Source organism: Triticum aestivum, chromosome 1D (genome assembly GCF_018294505.1).
Source record: "Triticum aestivum cultivar Chinese Spring chromosome 1D, IWGSC CS RefSeq v2.1, whole genome shotgun sequence".
Taxonomy (NCBI): Eukaryota; Viridiplantae; Streptophyta; class Magnoliopsida; order Poales; family Poaceae; genus Triticum; species Triticum aestivum.
Genome location: NC_057796.1, coordinates 24,735,315 through 24,754,184, shown reverse-complemented (window position 1 = coordinate 24,754,184; position 18,870 = coordinate 24,735,315). Strand labels below are relative to the sequence as shown.

At 43.2% G+C, this 18,870-nt stretch overlaps 1 protein-coding gene across 1 annotated transcript; it reads left to right on the top strand.

The window, feature by feature from the left end:
- Positions 1-14,875: 14,875 nt before the first annotated feature.
- Positions 14,876-18,400, top strand: LOC123163860 (B3 domain-containing protein Os03g0620400). The gene is made up of 7 exons (XM_044581256.1): positions 14,876-15,033; positions 15,873-15,951; positions 16,172-16,262; positions 16,370-16,578; positions 16,856-16,997; positions 17,295-17,518; positions 18,043-18,400. Exons 1-7 carry the CDS (start codon positions 14,876-14,878, stop codon positions 18,325-18,327), a joined length of 1,188 nt encoding a protein of 395 aa, XP_044437191.1. The 3' UTR covers positions 18,328-18,400.
- The last annotated feature ends 470 nt before the right edge of the window (positions 18,401-18,870 follow it).

Here is an 18,870-nt window from a genome sequence, read left to right as displayed (position 1 = left end):
TTATAGTAATGTAATTGATGACTTATGCATGCGTGCGCAGCTTCCACTATATTCTCCTAGAGATTAAGCTTGAGCAGGGAGTAGTAACCGTCTTAGACTCGAGACGAAAAGATCCCCAGGACTATGCGGACATGACTCAAATGCTCGAGAAGTAAGTTAAATCGATAATTATCCACCATATCAGCAACTTTGTTCATTTCCTGATATCAAGTAATTGTTTTCTTTGTCTGGCAGGGTTTGGAGAAAATTCACCAAAAAAGCTCCGGGACTGCCGAAGAAGCTGCAATTTAGACACCCAAAAGTATGTACTATAGTAGCATGTTCCGTGCATCTCCTAGTGATTCACGCGCTAGTTTCATCAATACCATTTAGCATGCTTGCTTATCAGTTTGATTGACCTCTATTTCTTGTAAAGTGGTTGTGGCAGGAACAAGGGAATGATTTCTGTGGATACTACGTTTGCGAGTCCATCCGCCACACGACCTGTGAGCGGGGCTACTCTGACGAACAATATGAAGTGCGTAAGCAATAATATTCACAATTTTATTTTATTACCATCATTTGTGTTGAGTTTCATTTACTCATATATATATGTATTGACCCCCTTCTTCAAATTAGATCTTTCGGATGCGGGATGAACTCCTAGCACCAGATCGTATGCGGGCAATTCAAGAGGAATTGGCGGCATTCTTCCTTGACCACGTGATCGCTGAAAACGGAGAATACTATGTGGACCCTGTGTTCATATATAATTAGGAGATTATATTGTAAGAGATAATTATTGTATATATGTAGCCGGTAGTGTCGGATAGATATACGAGAACTTGTTGTTCGACCAATCTCTCGAAGAAGGAGAGGTGGTCGACATCACTTCTCTCTGTATGCATATGTTCATGACGATCTTCTGTTCCCTTCATTTGCTTACTAGCTAGCGTGTCTAGTCCTCTCTATACGTATATAGTACGTAGCATCGACCAAGCACGGAGATAAGAGAGGACACTTCTCTCTATTAATTAGCTAGCTAACACAATATATGAAACACCTAAATTAACCCCCCAAAAACCCCAACCCCCCCCCCCCCTTAAAAAAAAAAAAACCTAGCCCCTGAAATGCTGACGCGTGGATGCCTATTGGTCCCGGTTAGTGCCACCAACCGGGACCAAAAGCCCTCCTGCCTGGGCTCGCCGCACCGGCCACGTGGAGACCCATCTGTCCCGGTTCGTGTAGGAACCGGGACTAAAGGGCTAGGGCATTAGTAACGACCCTTTAGTCCCGTTTCAAAAACCGGGACAAAAGGCCTTTACCAACCGGGACAGATGACCCTTTTTCTACTAGTGACGGGAACTACCAAGAAACAACAACTTGAAGATTCTAAACTCTAATGGCATTTGTACGCGATCATAAAAAGATGTTTTCTTATGGATTTTTTTGACCTGCAAGATAAGGCTTTGATCCTTGGTGGGTCTTTGCATTTCGACCTGGGTTATTTGATCCTTATAGTGATGGTGGCAGAGCTACAAGGTTGTTACTGTGAAGTACTAGGTGGAAGAAGTACTGAAGTCTCTTCAGGATCTCGTTCTTTGTGTGTGAATGTTGTCCCTAAAATACTAGGTGGTTCATCGTGTTGCTTAGGCCATTCACGTTGAATTAATGTGTACAGTGAGTTTAGACTAAATATCTGGCAATTATATCTTCATGTATTTTCCTCACAGGGGTTGCGCTTGATGGTACCTTGGATATATGTTTTTCTATATTTCTTTCTATGGAGATATGTTTCGTTAGAATAAATTGCTTACTGGACAATAGAGTAGGGCATTTTGGAGACCGAGCTCCATGGAGCCCTTTATTTTGAAAAAATCAAAATTCATAAATTTCCGTTTAAAAAAATTCTGTAAAAAATTACACAAGTATGCAAAGATGTAAAGTGTACGTGTGCAAAATTTCAGGATGAAATATCTTGAATTGCGAGCTGCACAAAAAAACAAAATCATGAACTTTAAAGATGAACAGTACATATGCTAAAAAGCCTCAGATTTTTCATTTTTGTGTAGCTCACATTTTATTGTATTTCGACCTAAAAATTTGCACACATGTATATTATGTATCTAGCTATAGGTGTATTTATTTTCAGAATTTTTTGAAACTGAAAAGTTTGAATTTTGAAGTTTTCAAATAAAGGCCTCCATGGAGCTTGGTCTCCGTTTGGCATTTTCGCTGGACAATAGGAATATACAATTATTTTTCTTGATAAAATGAAATATAGACATTTTGGTTTTGCTGATACGAGTTATCTCAAACCATGGTTTAATCACATCATGGCATCAATATAATGTAGCTCATGTCTAAAGTGGTGGGAAGAAGGGTGAAATAGGAACCTTACGTTTTTTAAGTAGTATAGAGATAGACTTCCTAATTTAGTAAATGCTCTTAGGTGCTCTCATGTTTTATTTTGAATAGTTTAGCCTAATAATTAGGTCGTAGTCCTTATGATCCTGGTTTAATAAAGCAAAAAACTAATTATTAGTGGGCTCTTGTTTCTGATTTTAATTCCAGCTAAAAACGGGGGTATTACCTTTTTTGAGGCAACACCAAGTCTTGTAGGACACGAAGTACAATGACTGCAAGTTTTATTTTTGGACGTGATGGTAGTTTTTTTTTTTGACACAATATATCTCCTCTTTTGGGGAGACCTTCCAGGCCTATACCTTCTGCATGTGTACACGTGACAGATCAATCTGCCATGTATTTGGCTGTCTTTTTATTACGTGATGGTAGTCTTTTTTTGGCACGATACAAGTCCTTCCATGCCTATAGCTTTGTACTCGTGACAGATCAATATGCTATGTTTTTGGATGTTATGTAATATCTTTTAATCTCAATCGTTATTATTATAATCAAAGGGGCGATATAATTTTAAGCTATGTGGATTAATATGATGGCTCGTTTGACTTCTATTTTATGTATATAATAGAAGATTGTCACCTCAGTGGTTCTTCACCCACTGTTTTGTACATTTTCCAAGTTTACTTAGGGTTTACTTTGTCCAATTTCATATTATTTTTAGCTCATAACTTCTTATTGCTACATATTTTGACACTATAAATGCTCACATGGATACATATATTGTTCAGAAAAAAAGGCCGATACACATATTATGTACCGGTCTCGGATATGGATAATAAAGGTAGGCAAAACAGATATATTGCCACATGCCCTTACTTAAGAGTAGAGGACAATAGGACATGGTTGGTGATTCTGTGACCCCATTATCATTGATTGTAGAATGATGCCTCCATGCACCGGGTGTCTTCATTGCTTACTTCTCAAAGTTTATGCATATGGTGTACCATACCTCAAAGTTGAAACAATTTGTCCAATAATTCAAGCTTGTTATTCGAGAGTTTTTGTATTGTTAGATTTGTAGGCACTGAGAGGCGAGAGCAAGCCGGGAAGAGGAAGAAAGAGAGATTTCAAGAGCAATAGGAATGGGAACATGGAGGAAAGCCCTCCTTGTTTGTTGGACCTCTAGTATTGGAGGTGCAAATATTTGGCATGAATCCTTTCCTGATGCCTCCCATTCCTACCGTTCTTGTTCACTCCGTCCTCTTCCTTTTGGCTTACGCAATAGCTCTGATGGAGAAACCATAGACATGTGTCGATAAATTTAGATAACATGAGACTTTGAAGGTGAGAGCAGAAGAGGAAGAATAGAGGGCCTTAGAGTAGTAGGAATGGGAACATGGAGGAAAGCCTAACTTCCTTCATTATGACCTCTTTGTGTTGGAGGTGATAATTTTGTTTGGTGTTTCCCGATGCCTCCCATTCCTATTGTTCTAAAGCACTCCTTCCTCTTCATTTTTTGGCTCGCTTGGTTGATTTAGCTTACAAACCAAATATATATGTGTGCACATGTTCAATGTTAACTCTTAAAAGCAAGCTAGGAATAGGAATAAAGAGATGCCCTAAGAGCAACGGGAATGAGAACATAGAGGAAAAACTAACTTATTGGTTCTTCACCTCTTTTGTTGACATGGAAATCCCTTTTGGTATTTCCCAATGCCTCTCATTCCTATCGTTCTTATGCACCTCCTTCCTTTTCCTTTTCGTTTGCTAAATCATTTAGAAGGAAAACTAAACATATATGTGGGAGATGATATGAGATGTACATTGTGAGGTAGGAAACCAAAGTAAAGTGGGCGTAAGAGCAGTGCGCATGGAAACCTGCTGAAAGGTTAAAGCCCTTGTTCATCGTATAACGCTAGAGGATGCTTTGGTTTAAGTTTCTTGATGCTCTCATGCCTATTATTCTTTGCTGCTCCTTCCTCTTCCTTTTGGACAACACAACATAAAATGGAATTATAGTATGACATGATTTGGTTAAAGTTCATATGCTCTACATAGTATGAGGGTTATTTTGTGTGTTTTATTGGCATGCCTTAATCTATGGCAAGATAAGAAGGTGGATTGCTAAGTGGTTTATACTTTACAATATAGTCTGGTAATTTACGTTTCAGATTCAACAAGCAGAACCAAACACGTTTTAGCCCAGGATTTTTCTGCACATGAGTACATATCATGCCAATATATTAAGCATACATCTAAATCTAAAAAAATCCATCTAGTCATACACTAACACTTTTTTTTAAATATAGCAACATGAGACACACAACTTTGACATTGGCAGTTGTACATATTCTTCACTAGTTCCCTTAAGTTGAACTCAATCTGGACATGAATCGGATCAATGACACACCATTCCAGACCATTGAAGCTAAGAATAGGAGCATAAAACAGAGTAAGAAAGATGGTAATTAGCAAACATAACATGTAACATTATCAAGTTTACTGATGCATGAGGAAGAAGCTAGCGGCATTTATGGGATTAGACTGTGCGGAAATGCACCATCGGTGTCATAGCTCCTTTTTACCGATGATTCTCTAATACGCATGAACCTGGGTTTGCTAAATGCAGAATTCTGGACAATTGGTGAGTGGAGCAAAGTCTAGTATATTTTTAGTCCTCATACAAAGTAATGTTGCTAAGACTAAAATTTGTAATGAGCTCCATATTGACATGGAGGCATTGTCTGACTATTATTGGGTCTCCCTATGCTTGTGGGAGTGGATAGGAGTGATTATTTCAAACATTTTTTGGAAAAATTAAATTCATGAAAAAAATTAGTGGATGGAAGGAGAAGCAGCTATCTACTGGTGGCAAAGAAATTTTGTTGAAGGCGGTAGCACAATGATAACCCACAAGTGTAGGGGATCTATAGTAGTCTTTTCAATAACTAATAGTATCGAACCCCATGAGGAGTAGAATGATTGGTTGATGGAAACTAGCAAGAGTTCACTGAAAAGATGCAAAGAGTGTTTGATGGTTTGTTTGAAAGCAAGAGCAATCGCTAGAAAAGTAAACAGTAAAAACATGTAATGGTGCAACAAGTGGCCCAATCCTTAATTGTGCCAAGGACAAGCTGATTGTTTTACTTATAGGGATCAAGGTGTTCTCAAGGACACACGAGAGTTTCACCAAGTTACTTTCATCAAGATTCATTGAGTTACCGTTCATTGCTTTGATAGTTTATTGTGCAGTGGAACCTATGAACCTATGATAATGTGATGTTCTTACCTGAACAAACAAAATAATTATGATTATAACCTTTATGCAAGCATCCGCAAATACATGAGAATAATTAAGATAACGTACTTACCGTTCATTTTGCTTTGGCAGTGTATTGTGCGGTGGAACCTATGATAATGTGATGTTCATTGCTTTGATAGTTTATTGTGCGGTTCCGCCGATGGATCATTGGCTAGTCTCGGTTCTAGCATTCATGGCTAATGCCGCGAACAGGGATCGAAAGAATACCTCCCGTACAAACCTCCCATGGACCAGACCAAACCATGTGTATATGAAGCTGAATGTTGATGCATTATTTTATGGGAAATCAGGTGCGTGAGCGACAATTGCAATTTTGAGAGATGTTAATGGCTCTTTCATCGTGGGCAAGTGCATTTTTTATCTATATGCAACTGATGTTGCGACTATGGAAGCACTGGCCATGAAGGATGATCTCCATCTTAGTAATTCTCTTGGCATTAACATAATAGAAGCAGTCTGACAATGTGGAAGTTAGAGCATCTACAGCCAGATGTAGCTAATACAACCCCTATATGTCCCCGAACGTGCCTGGGAGCGCCCATGGAAAGGGACCGAACACCCCTCAAATGCGGGCCAATAGCTCCTGTGCGACGTCTTTGATGTGAATTGGAAGGAGTGCGACGTTGTTCGAATGAATGGCTGTGATGCGACACATTTGAGCGTGTAAATAGCCCAGGGCCACATGGGGTGTTAAATGGGGTTAAATTGGTCGTCAACCAAGCCCGTTTATGTTAGGACATGTGGGTCCAACTTAATTGGTCCTCAAAACAGCTGACCGTGTCCTGCCGCCCGAATGTGCCGGGCCTGCCACTCTGCCCCCCCCCCCCTTCTTCTCCGGTGGTGGCGGATTTTGCGTCCTCGGTGGCGGCGGCGGAGCCCTCGTTCTCACCGGCGGCAGAGCCTTCGTCCTCAGAAAATGGTGAGTGAATTCGAACCCTAGTCCCGTTCCTCTCTCGGGCCCGTAGATCTCAGCTCGTTTCCTCTGTTTTCGGTTGTTGAATCGATAGGTTGTGAGGGGAGCCCGTGGGCATACTGAGATGGAGCCACCAGATTCAACTTCGAATAGGTAATGCGCCTCTCTCCGATCCAATTTTGCATGCAATTAGGGCCTCGTCTGCTCTTTCTCACGGGCTCACACTGTCTGCCACTGACAGAGAGGATGCTGCCGCTCGGACCTTCGAATTGACGGTCAATTTCTTTCCATCAAAGGCAAAATTAGTTGATGGTAGCATACAGAACATTGAGAGAGACACAATTGTTAAATGGGAGGTTGAGTTTACAGAGATTGATCCACAAGTTCTATGAACATGGGAGAGAAGGCAGTGAAGAAATGGGTGGAAAAAATTGGGGATATTATTGTTTGGGGTCCAGAGCAAGAAGTATCACTGTTGCGGTTTGATGATTGGAAAGGAGAGTATGTGAGAATAGAAGATGGTGAACAGATTGTTGAAGAAATCGATCGGCAAAACGGCTGGACAAGCAAACATGCTAATTTTTTTGCTGAGCTGGTTGATCTGAATATTTTTTCGAAGGTTGGATATTTGTCATCACACTTGGCTGCGCGGATGGTAGATGATGATTGGGCTACACAGAGGCCATTGATTCCCATGTGTACTAAACTTACAGTAATAGCCGAAGAGGGACAGGTGACTAGAACTGAAACTGCAGCTACTGTTGATTGGAATGTAGTTGAATTAGATGAGCCTACTGATTTGGCCATTGCACCAATGCCTGACATTGAGATGGCCAAACTTTTTGGCATTCCAGTCGATGACAGAGATAAGCAGGAGAGGGGCGAATCTAGTTTGCCTGCTAATGCTGATGAAGATGTAGATGGACAGTTGATGGAACAAGCTGCAGATGAAGTAGATGATGCACATGATGATGAGCTGGTGCATGTGTATGACAAAGAAAACCCTGTCATTGAAGTAGGCAAGTTGTTCCCAAGCATGAAGGAGTTTAGGATGTGTTTCAAGACTTATGCAGTGAAACATGAGTTTGATGCCAAGACTGTTTGGACTGATAGAAAGAAGTTTTATGCGAGGTGCAGAGGATTTGATGGTAGTGTCAAGCCTTGCAAGTGGTACATATCTGCTAGAGTGCAACCTGATGGAAGTACTGTCAGGGTTAACCAAATCCCCAATCAACATACTTGTATTACAAGTTCACAGTGAGTATCAACCATGACATCACAACTTTGGGTTGCAGAAAAGATCACCCCAATTTTAGCCAAAACACCAAACACTACTGCCAAGAAACTCAAAGTAGACTTGGAAAAGATGTACCCCATTAAACTGAAATATACCACAGTGTGGAAGGCAAAACAAAGGGCAATAAAAAAATTTATATGGTGATTGGGCAAATACATTTAGGATGCTTTACAACTTCAAAGCAGAGGTGGAAAAGAGGTCACCTGGCAGTGTTGTGGAGATAGATACTGAGGTATCAGCCGAAGGTGAAGTCAAGTTCTCCAAGTTTTTTATGGCTTTGAAGCCTTGCATCGATGGCTTCAAAGCAGGGTGCCGTCCATATTTGAGCATAGACTCATCATTTTTGACAGGCAAGTGGAATCATCAGTTGGCAGCATGCAATGCTCTAGATGGACACAACTGGATGTTTCCTATTGCTGTTGGCTTGTTTCAGTCAGAAACAGAGGCTTCATGGACATGGTTCATGATCCAGTTAAAAAGATGCCTAGGGCCAATGTCACGTTTGGCTATACACACAGATGCATGTAAGGGGCTGGAAAATTCAGTGAAAAATGTTTTCCCACATGCTGAGCAGAGGGAGTGCTTCGGTCATTTTTGGATGAATTTGATCAAAAAATTTAGAGGAGAAGAATTTGGGCGCATGTGGCCTGCAGCAAGATCTTACACTAGACAGACACACAAATATCATCTTGATAAGATAATGGCAGCATGCGATGAGTTTGGTTCATGGTTGAACACCTACCATTCTTTGTTATGGTACAGGTCAGCATTCAACACTGCCATCAAGTGTGACCACATCAACAACAATTTGGCAAAGAGTTTCAACAACAAGGTGAAGGAGTTAAAAGATTTGCCTGTGCATGACATGGTTGACCAAATCAGGATCATGGTCATGCGGTTGTGGGAATTGAGAAGAAGGTTAGGTGATTGTCTGCAATGTGATAAGCTTCCAGCAGTGGTACAACAGGTGGTCAATAGGAGCAGAAGTCTTTCACATTTGTTTGTTGAAAAATCTTCACCTTGGGGTGCTGAAGTTAGAGATAACAAAACCGGAAGGAGACATGTTGTTAACACTGAATTGCATGATTGCACTTGCCTCGAGTGGCAACACACTGGTAAACCATGTGAGCATGCCATTCTTTTCTTAGCATCCCAACCGAAGATAAACATGTACCCATATTTGCATGAATATTATTCGGTAGCAAGATTCAAAGCTGCATATGCTACTCCAATTCCAGCATTTACAGATCAGTCTCAGTGGCCTGAAGTGGAGATCGAATTTTCCATGTGTCCTCCCTTGACGAAAAGAAAGGCTAGCAGGCCTAAACAGAGTAGATTCAAGGCATGGTTTGAGAAAGGTGGGAGTAGTAAGAAGGGAAAGAAAGATAGAAAGCCAAAAAGGGCCCAAAAAGGTAACAAAAACAGATGCAAGTTGTGCCAGGAACTTGGGCATAGAGTGGGATCTGTCAAATGCCGTTACACTCCTGATAAGCCAAAGTATGTTCTTGTTTATTTGTCTGTGTTTTGATTGGTGCTTTTTCCAGTTACTATATCTATAACATTTTCCCAATGGCCAGGAGGAAGCGAGCAAGTCAACCCCTTGTTGTTGAACAGTGTTGGCCAACAAAAAAAGCAAGAGTCAATGGCTGTAGAAAGAAGAGAAGTGTGCCTGAGCCTGAGCAGACTGAAGAAAATCCTGCTGCGGTCAACATTCACACTGAAGAAACTGATGTGGAGGTGCACACCGAAGAAACTGAAATTGCAGTCAACATTCAGACTGAAGAAACTGCTCTCGAGGTTGAAACTGAACCTGAGCGTGTTGAGGTTCAGACTGAAGAAACCCATGTTGAGGTACACAACGAAAAAACTGAAACTGCTGTCAACATTCAGACTGAAGACACTGATCTCGAGGGTGTTGGCGAGGTGTTGAAAACACTAGTGAAGAAAACCAAGATGATCAGTGAACTTGTGTGTGTAGTAGAACCAAAAACAAGAAGTGCTAAGGCGAAGAAGGGCACACGACGTGGGCGTGGTAGGAAGAGGTAGAACAGAGGACTGTTTGAAAATTTGTGTCATGTAATAATATTTGGGCCCAATAATATTTGTAACTTGGTGCGTACTGGTAGTCACTACGTATCCCCGTATTTCTATTCGAACTTGTTTGTTGGTCATTGTTTTAAATTCAAATTTGGGCTCAAATTTGAAATTTGAATGGTATTGATGTTTTAATGCTATCTAAAGTACCTCAACTGAAATATGTTTGCTTGCTGATCAATCCGAGCCCTTTTGGTAAGTTGAACTCATAGTCATGAAAAGTGTGTTTCAAATGACCTCCAAAGGTAGGGTAAACGGCCTCATATTTAAGCAAGTTTTTTTGGCACCTTGTCTAAACCAGCCAAATAATTTTTCTACACATCTATTCTACCTATATAGTGTAAATCTAAAGTCTCACTATTTATTGAATTAATTTCTATTATTTTCTTTTCTTTTTCAAAAAACAAGGTTTAATAGAAAATTATATATATAACAAGTTTAAAACATGAAAATGAGAAAAGTAAGTTAAGATCTTTCTTAGTCAATCCAAAATGAAGTTTTGGTGAGGTTTTCACACTTTTCATTTCCAAAACCCCACCTACTCTCAGGTGCCCACTACTCTCTCCCTTGAACTCCATACTACATTGTTCGAGGAATGACAATTTAGTGAAGGGTTTTTCGTAAAAATGAATGTAAACCATATTTATATATTTTTTCTCGTTACTATACGACATAATAAGACTATGTGCGCAAGTTATATATATTTTTGATTTTTTCGAATTAGTTATGCTCAACCCTAATCACTCAAAACCCCTCAAAACCTCTCAAAACCCCTCAAAACCCCACACACTACCGGGTCGTCGATCGTTGTGCGTGGACGGTTGAGATCAGGCGCTAGGGTTAGCTATAGTGTCCTTCGATCCGCATGAGACGCGTTGATTGATTGAATCAGTGGGGTTTGGATCAGCCTCTCTCGTTGGGGCATCAGGACCGTTCATTTGAATCCAACGGCACGAGTTGACGCGGTGCATGGACCAAGCCTACGCAGTGCCCTTTCCATCGTTGCATGCGTGCCCGTGCCTACCCGCAGCACCGGCGCCCGTTGCAGCATGCATGCCCACCCGCAGAACGCGCCCGTGCGTTGCATGCATGCCCTCGGCATAGCCCTGCTCCGCCACCCCTCTCGACGCGTAAGCTGTCGCATGCCTACCATTAGCATCGATGCAGCGTCGCATCAAAGCATGCACCCGGCCACAATGCAGCAGCCAGACCCCGACGAAGACAACCAAAAAGCCAACGGTGCATGGCGTGCGGTGCATGGCGTGCTCCTCTTTGAACGACACAATACTGGCATGATGGGTATCGATGCAGTTCAAATGGGGGAACGGCGTGCTGCTCGTTCCAAGATGGGCAAATTAAGGCGTCCATTATTGTCACATCTCCCATCGACCGAACGTTGCCCTCTAGCCAGGTCCTAGCAAGCAGGCTACCTTGCGGGCCCCTACATTGCCATGCATGCATGCACGGGCAGCACACGCAGAGAACCCGGCGTAGGCGTGTCTCCTTGACCCACGACGGCACAGACGCGTGCGTGAGCCCGTCCCCCTTGACCCGTGACCGGTGGCACAGAAGCGTCGCAGCCCGTTTCCCACGCTCGTGTACACACTTTGATGGGGCGCCACCAAACGCCGCCCGCCCATTAATTCTACGGGGTGAAACCACGTCGCACTTGGGCTATTTAAGCCGGGCACTATCGTCTTCCTCTCCCTCCTCATCCATACCCATCCTCTGCCTCCTTTGCCCTCCTTCTTCCTTCTTCTCCGTCAAACCCGATCGAGCCCTCGAGCCACCATGCAGTACAACGCCCCCACCTACCGCTTCCCCCCAACCGTGCCGGAAAGGCTCTACCCGGCCGGAGAGAACCCTTAGGGTGTGGGTGATCTCGAGGTGGAGGGGCGCAAGGGAGTTAACGGAGTTCTTCCTTGCGGCCGGCTTCCGCCACCTCCCCCGCGGCTCTCCTCGGATGTACCATCTTGAGGAGGTCAACCACAATGGCGTTGTGGTTGGCCTCCTTGCCACGTTCACTAACCCTTTCGATGCTTTCCACCTCCTCGGGCGAGCGTATTGGGTTGGTTGTGAGTTCATATCTTTCACCACCTATAATATCTTCACCGACTTCAACAGCATCTTCCCCAACAACGGCGTTATGCCCAGGCTCCCGTACCCCATCAACAACGGGGAGGAGTGAAGGGCGGCGCCCGGAGGAGCGAGGTGGCGTTGTTCACCCGGAGGAGGAGAAGAAGAACCCGAAGAAGAACTCGCGTTTGGTGCCCCCCGATCTATCTAGCTTGCTATATATCTATCGTATTAGTTTTTTTAAGTTGTAATCGTTATGCTACTATTATTAAGTTGTACTAGTATTTTAAGTTGTAAGGATATCGTGGAGTTATAAGGCTATCGTGGAACTATGGGTTGCAATCGTTATGCTTCTATATAATCGTTATGCTACTGTATATATTGTGTGTTTCATGCTATTATTTGTAGATTGCTATGGGTTGTTCTTGCTATTATTTGTGTATTGTTATGGGTTGCTACGGGCCCGGGTTGCTACACCCCAATCACCACACACACCATCTTCAAAATATTGGCCAAGCCATGGACATGCAACTAGGAGCCCCATGCAAAGCCACTATGGACATGCAACTAGGAAATGCAAACTAATTTACTTCATGCAAGCATGCAACTCATTTAGTTCATGGAACCATAGACATGCATAAAAACAAGTAACATTTAGTTTTAGTGCATCCAAAAATGATCCATCATAAAATTTAGTGCAAGAAAAAGGCCAAAGTAAAAACAAGTAACATTTATTTGCCGAAGTTAGAGGTGGGCTGGTGCCCCTACGCGGGTGGGCTGGTCTCACGGCCCAACATCTATTCGGCAGCCCAGTTTTGTTTTTACTAGAAACTGAATTTGGGTGTGTACTCTGTTAACTGAAGAACAAAAACAGAGGAAACAGAGCATGAACACTGAATAGGGCCCCTGAGAATATCATTACAATAATTCAAGCAAGTTTTGCTTCACACAAATTCAAATTCATCTAACAAATGATCCCTGGCTAACTCAAACTACTGGGCACTACTAGCTATAGACACAATAACTGAAATTAGGGAACCCCTGCAACTAGCTGACACACTAACTGAAACTCTAACAAATTCTAGCGATAGATGAACATCAAGTAAAATAAACCCATAGCAATGACACAACAATAAAATGCTCCAGCCATCATATTTGCTTGCTGCATCAAATCGATCAGATGCTTTAGTTGCTTGCCCATTTTCTTCAATTCACAGTTCAGTTCTGCATTGCGCATCATCGGATCGGCTCTGTCCGCCAAATTGGGGGCTTGTTCCACGGCAAGCCCCCCCCCCCCCCAAAAAAATTGAGCTCTTCGGTTGGGGTTGATGCCTCCAATTTCAACCTTTCAACATAGTCATCGAGCCACTCAAAATGCCCACAATTCTTCAGAACCTAAAAAACAGGGGGCCGGCGGCGCATGAATCCTAGATCCACCAACCAGATCCACCGCCCTAATTCGAGGAAAAAAGAAGAAATCGGGAGAAATTAGACCATACGATTGGTCAAGAACACAGATCTAACCTGCCCCGGCTGTGGCTTGCTCAAGCATTTCACAAACTCGCGCCCACGGTTGCCATTTTCTTCCCTCACACAAGTCAAACGCTTCAGAGGCTCCACGCGCGGGCAATCGGGGCATCTTGTCAACGGCAGTGGACCGTACTGCGTCCATGATTGGCGGGAGGCCGAAGTCGAGCTAGACATCACTCGCCGGCGGCGCGCTTCGTTGTCGGAGCAGAGGAAGAAGAAGGTGCGGAAGGAAAGGGGCAGGGCAAGCAATGGAGGGGGGGTGGGCTGGCTCGGGCTCGTGGCTGGCTCGGGTCGGGGCACGCTGATGAGCACGGGCATGCTTGTGTGGATAAGTTGTGGGTCCCACCCGCATGCGAGTAACTGTTGGGTCCCGCATGTCATAACTCAAATCGCTAACCCCTCGTGTTTTTCATTTCATGGTTAAACAGAGCCATGTCGCATTGGAGCTATTGTTGGCTTCTAAAACGTCGCATCACAGTCATTCATTCGAACTACATCACACTCCTTCCAATTCGCATGAAAAACGTCGCACAGGAGCTATTGCCCCCCTCAAATGCACGCGTCCACGCCCGTGTAACTAAAATTCAGCCCCCCAAATCTTTGTTATCCATGCAACATGAACGAAACTACGTAGATCATCTTAAGTAGATCAACGAAACAAAGCAACAAACAGATATAGCTCAACCAAACTGCATACGGGCATATAAATATGAAAGTTCATCGGACAAAAATACACATTTCATCGCCGAACGAACACAAATCTAAACTAAAATAGCTTAATAGCTAAACGAAGAAGGAGAAGGGCGGAGGAAATCTTCATTTCCTCGCCGGCCCGTTCCCCTTGCGTCCGTCGGTGCGACTGTACCCCTCGTGTAAGCATCAGCGGAGGGAAGGGTGTCATTGTTGGAGTTGGAGTCGTGGGAGCCATTAGAGAGGTCGGAGTCGAAGGAGGAGGAGATGATGCTAGTCATCCTACGGACCGCGTGCTCCTGCCTTCGCCAGTCAGGCGGCCTTTGATTTGGCCGCCGGCATAGTCTCGAGCTACGAGTGCTCGATGGTGTGCCAGAGGTTTTTGCGGCAGAGCCACCGCATATCAGTCTCTGCTGTTGTGAGTGACGGTGGCCAGGGAGCGGAGAGGGAGGGGTGACAGACCGAAAGGATGCCATGCGGGCCCGAGATGGGTGGGTTGCATTAAATATGACCGTGACGGTAGTTGGGCGGCCAACACATGGGCCCCAGGCGCACATTGAGCGTGTCGTGGCTGTCCCGTCGGCTGGCTGATGCCCACTCCGGTCCGGACATGGCGGCGACGGGTCCGGCGCTGGGGGCAGGCATGCGGAGCTGGAGTGAAGTCCGGCGGCAAGCGACAGCGGCGCTGGCCTCCACCCATGCGGCTCGTCCCAGGCTGAGAGGTGAGCCGGCCAAGCCCTTCCTTTTTGCTCGAAGCGACCCAAAATTGTGAGTTTGCCCTGCATCCCTCTATAATTCATCTCTTTGGTGTACACACTTGCACACTAAATCTGCATTTATTTAGTTTAGATGTGTGGTGCACGAACTTGTTTGCTTTGAATCGAGGACTAGGTGTTGGGAAGAAGAAGAAAAAGTGGACTCTTCCTCTCTTTTTTTTTTCTTGTGATGCAGTGCCAATTTATTAAGGCCAAGAACCTCTTGGACTGCCGTTCAATTTCACCATTTCCCACTATCTATTAAGTTCAGGAACCTCTTGGAGTGGTGTTCAATCCCTTAATTTCCCACTATCCGTCTTCACAATCTGCCGTTCAAACCCCTTCATTTCCCCCTGCCCATCTTCATATATTAAGCCCAGGACCAACTGCCGCTGATACCTTCATTCCCTCCTATCGATCTGCCGTGGCAGAAGCACCACAGTAAGCTCTAGTATCTTCTCACCAATTTGCTTCCTTCAGTCTGTCATGTCTCTCTTGTTCTTCTAAGCCTGGAAATCAGTTTACTTTCTTTGTTTCCGTTGTATTTTCTTTACTTCACATGCATGACGATATATAATCTGCTGTAGACAGACTTAGTATTCTACAACCTCTATTCCTAAATATAAGTCTTTTTAGACCTTTCAAATAAACTACAACATACGGATGTATGTAGACATATTTTATAGTGTAGATTCACTTATTTTGCTCCGTATGTAGTCACTTGTTGGAATTTCTAGAAAGACTTATATTTAGGAACGGAGGGAGTAACTAGCTAGCCGAAATGTGCTGTTCGTTTTACCAGTTTCTTGAATGTAGCTGTCTGAAATAATTTCTGCTTGATCCATTTTGCAGGACTTATGAGAGATGGGCAATCCTTGCAAGGTCTGCAAGGGAATGGAGTTCATCGGAAGAAATAACATTTGTGTACGCTGTGCGAAAGACAGAGCTTCGTCCTCTGCTGCACCTGTGATTGATGGATCTGGTGAAGGTGACAGCAATACCTCAAGGCGTCATGGAAAACAACTGAAGAGGGCAGTAACATCTTCTCCATCTCAGGAATTTTCAGGTTAACTTGTAGGGTCAATTTGCATCAAATTAATAGTCACCCCTCACTACAATCCGCTTAATTTACTCATGGAACTCTGTTGCAGCACAAGACAATGAAGTCGGATGATCTTCCACAGGAAGGCCCTGGGCATGATAATTTCCTTCTTGGAAGACCTGATATTGTCCCAATCCAAGGTAATGCTGAATAAACATGCATCATTTATTTTCGTATTTGAAGCAGCTCCGATGATATGTTCGTATGTGTCAAACCTTAAATTACTTACCTGTGAAATTTTGTACAGGACATGGCAGTCTTCTAGAATATGAGTCTGTGGAGCCAGAAGATGGGCAATCACCTCCAGAAACTGATTGTGGGCTAATTCTTAGGGGTTGTCTATCTGGAGCACAAAGTGAGAGACTAAATGCGCTTATCCAGAAAGTTAAACCTGAAACTGTTGTATTCGTGGCTGTCATGAAAAATAGTGATGTTCAATCACCTCGTCCTCTTCTGGTAAAATGCTCTTCTTCTTCTTCTAAACTGAATCGGCAACTCACATGCTTATAATATGAACCATATGTTGGTGTGATTGCTGTTGTACTCTACATTTATGTTCCTAGTGTACATTATAAGCGGGGAATTCCCATCTTCAAGTTCTTGTGGATCTTCAGAACACTTTATTAAATGTTTTTCTCTGGACAATTGAAACATGTTTTTTCTGAATTCAGCCTGAGTTTGGTTTATCTATTTATTCTTCAATGATTATCACATCCGATTCATACATAACCAGATCATCTCGAAGGAACGCACATTAGTTGAAGCTGCACAGTTTCCACATGAAAATGGAATGCCTGTCACACTTCAAATTCCAGACAAGAGTGAGAAGTGGCATCCAAGATTCTACATGGAAAAAGGTGAGGGCATGCTTGCAGGTGATTGGTTAGGCTTCGTATGTGACAACAATGTGCAGGTGGGAGATATGTGCATCTTTGTACCATCAACGGGTAGTGAAGGTTCCATGTTTACGGTCCATATACTTGCAAAAGCAACTCCTCCAAGGGGTGTTACAAACATTCTCTCAAGACATGGTACAAAGGATGCAATGACTGATTTAGCAGTAAATAAAGTGGAGCCTTCTCATGGTATCATACTATAATAGAAAACATAGCCATACTTAAACTATTTGAAAGGTTCTAGATTTTGATCTGATCAACCAAAGTTACCTGCAGGAGGAAATGTTTCCCCGGAAAGCGACATTCATGGTTTTCCTCATGATAGTCTAGATGGCAAGGACACTCATTCTTCTGAGCAACCTTCTTTGATCCTACCGTGGAGAACCAGTCTAACTACTACTCAGCGGAAGATAGTTGATGAGAAATGTCAAGCTATTGGATCCAAGTATCGCCTATATGTAGCAACATTGAACTCAAGCAGCCTTCAGAAGAAGCAATTTGTAAGCTCAATTCTTTGTAGGCTTCAATTTATACAAGTACAAAAACCATTTCGTTGTGAACTTACGATCTTCCATTGAAAAAAAACACTTAATTAAGTGATGCAGATGTAAGGATGTGAGTTTTCTAAGGGAGTAACAGTTATGTTTGTGCTCTCAGCCTCTCACTCCTTTTTTTCTCCTTTAGCTTTATGTTGGTTTTCTGTGGGATGTAGGGGGTGTGGACTATTAAACAAGACACAATAGGCTTCTCATGTTCACATGTAGAGATTACGCTAAAAACAAGAGTCAGCGGTACATTTTATACTCGAGTTCACCGGTTCTCATCTTCTTAACGTGTGCTTTGTTGAAGGGCATGATTTGTATTGTAAAGTGTCTCCAGGCTACCGTGGATATCGTCAAACTACATTACTCTTGAAAAGGCACTTGTTAGAACTGGTTATCTACATGAAGAAGTTTACTTACTTCACCGACATAATTTACCAAACCACCATTTTAACTTGTTTTTTGTATCTGCAAAACACCAGGAATTCGGTCAAGACTATGCCCATGCCGTACATCTTCCAGCTAAAACTACAGATGTGATACTCAAATCGAACGGGAAAGACTGGGAAACCAAGATGTCTTGCAGGAAAGGCAATAATAACTCAAACAGATGGATGCTTGTTAGTGGTTGGGGCGACTTCATGCGTGGCAACGAAGTGCGGGAGGGTGGCCTGGTTGACGGAGACATGCTCCTGTTCGAACTCCAGTCGATGAACGAGAAGGAGATTACCATGGAGGTCCATGTCGTTCCCAGAGAAAATCTCTAGTTTCTGTTTTCTAATGCAGAATCTGCATGCTCGTCCTGTTTAGCACTCTGAAATCAAGCTATGGCTAATCTGATGGACCAAAATAAATATAATAAAACCATCTTGAGAGCTTTGTTTACTTTTTCTATGTGTGCTTCTGAATATGAGGAATGCATTCTCAAAATAAAAATATTAGGAATGCATGCAATATCTTTTATCTGTCGAAAATTTGTTACATGCATCATGCATCAGTATATATACATAAATACTGCTACTTAAGGTTTGTGGTACTGCCTAGCTTTTCTGGTACCATATGTGATCTTGCTGCTTCTGTCACCTGGAAGAGGTATGCCTGAGCAAGTGTCCTCTGTTAGGCTCTCTCCCCCAACAGACAGAATCAGTAGTAGAAAAAGGGCCATTTGTCCCGGTTCTTAAGGGCTTTTGTCCCGGTTGTTGAACCGGGACTAAAGTGTCGTTACTAATGCCCTGGGTCTTTAGTTCCGATTCTTACATGAACCGGGACAGATGGGCCTCCACGTGGCCCGTGTGGCGAGCCCAGGCAGG

Coding starts and splice junctions, on each gene's coding strand:
- LOC123163860 (XM_044581256.1), top strand. CDS start 14,876: ATGGCGGCGACGGGTCCGGCGCTGGGGGCAGGCATGCGGAGCTGGAGT. Junction 16,263..16,369: donor TGATATTGTCCCAATCCAAG/GTAATGCTGAAT, acceptor AATTTTGTACAG/GACATGGCAGTCTTCTAGAA. Junction 16,998..17,294: donor AGGTGAGGGCATGCTTGCAG/GTGATTGGTTAG, acceptor AGTTACCTGCAG/GAGGAAATGTTTCCCCGGAA.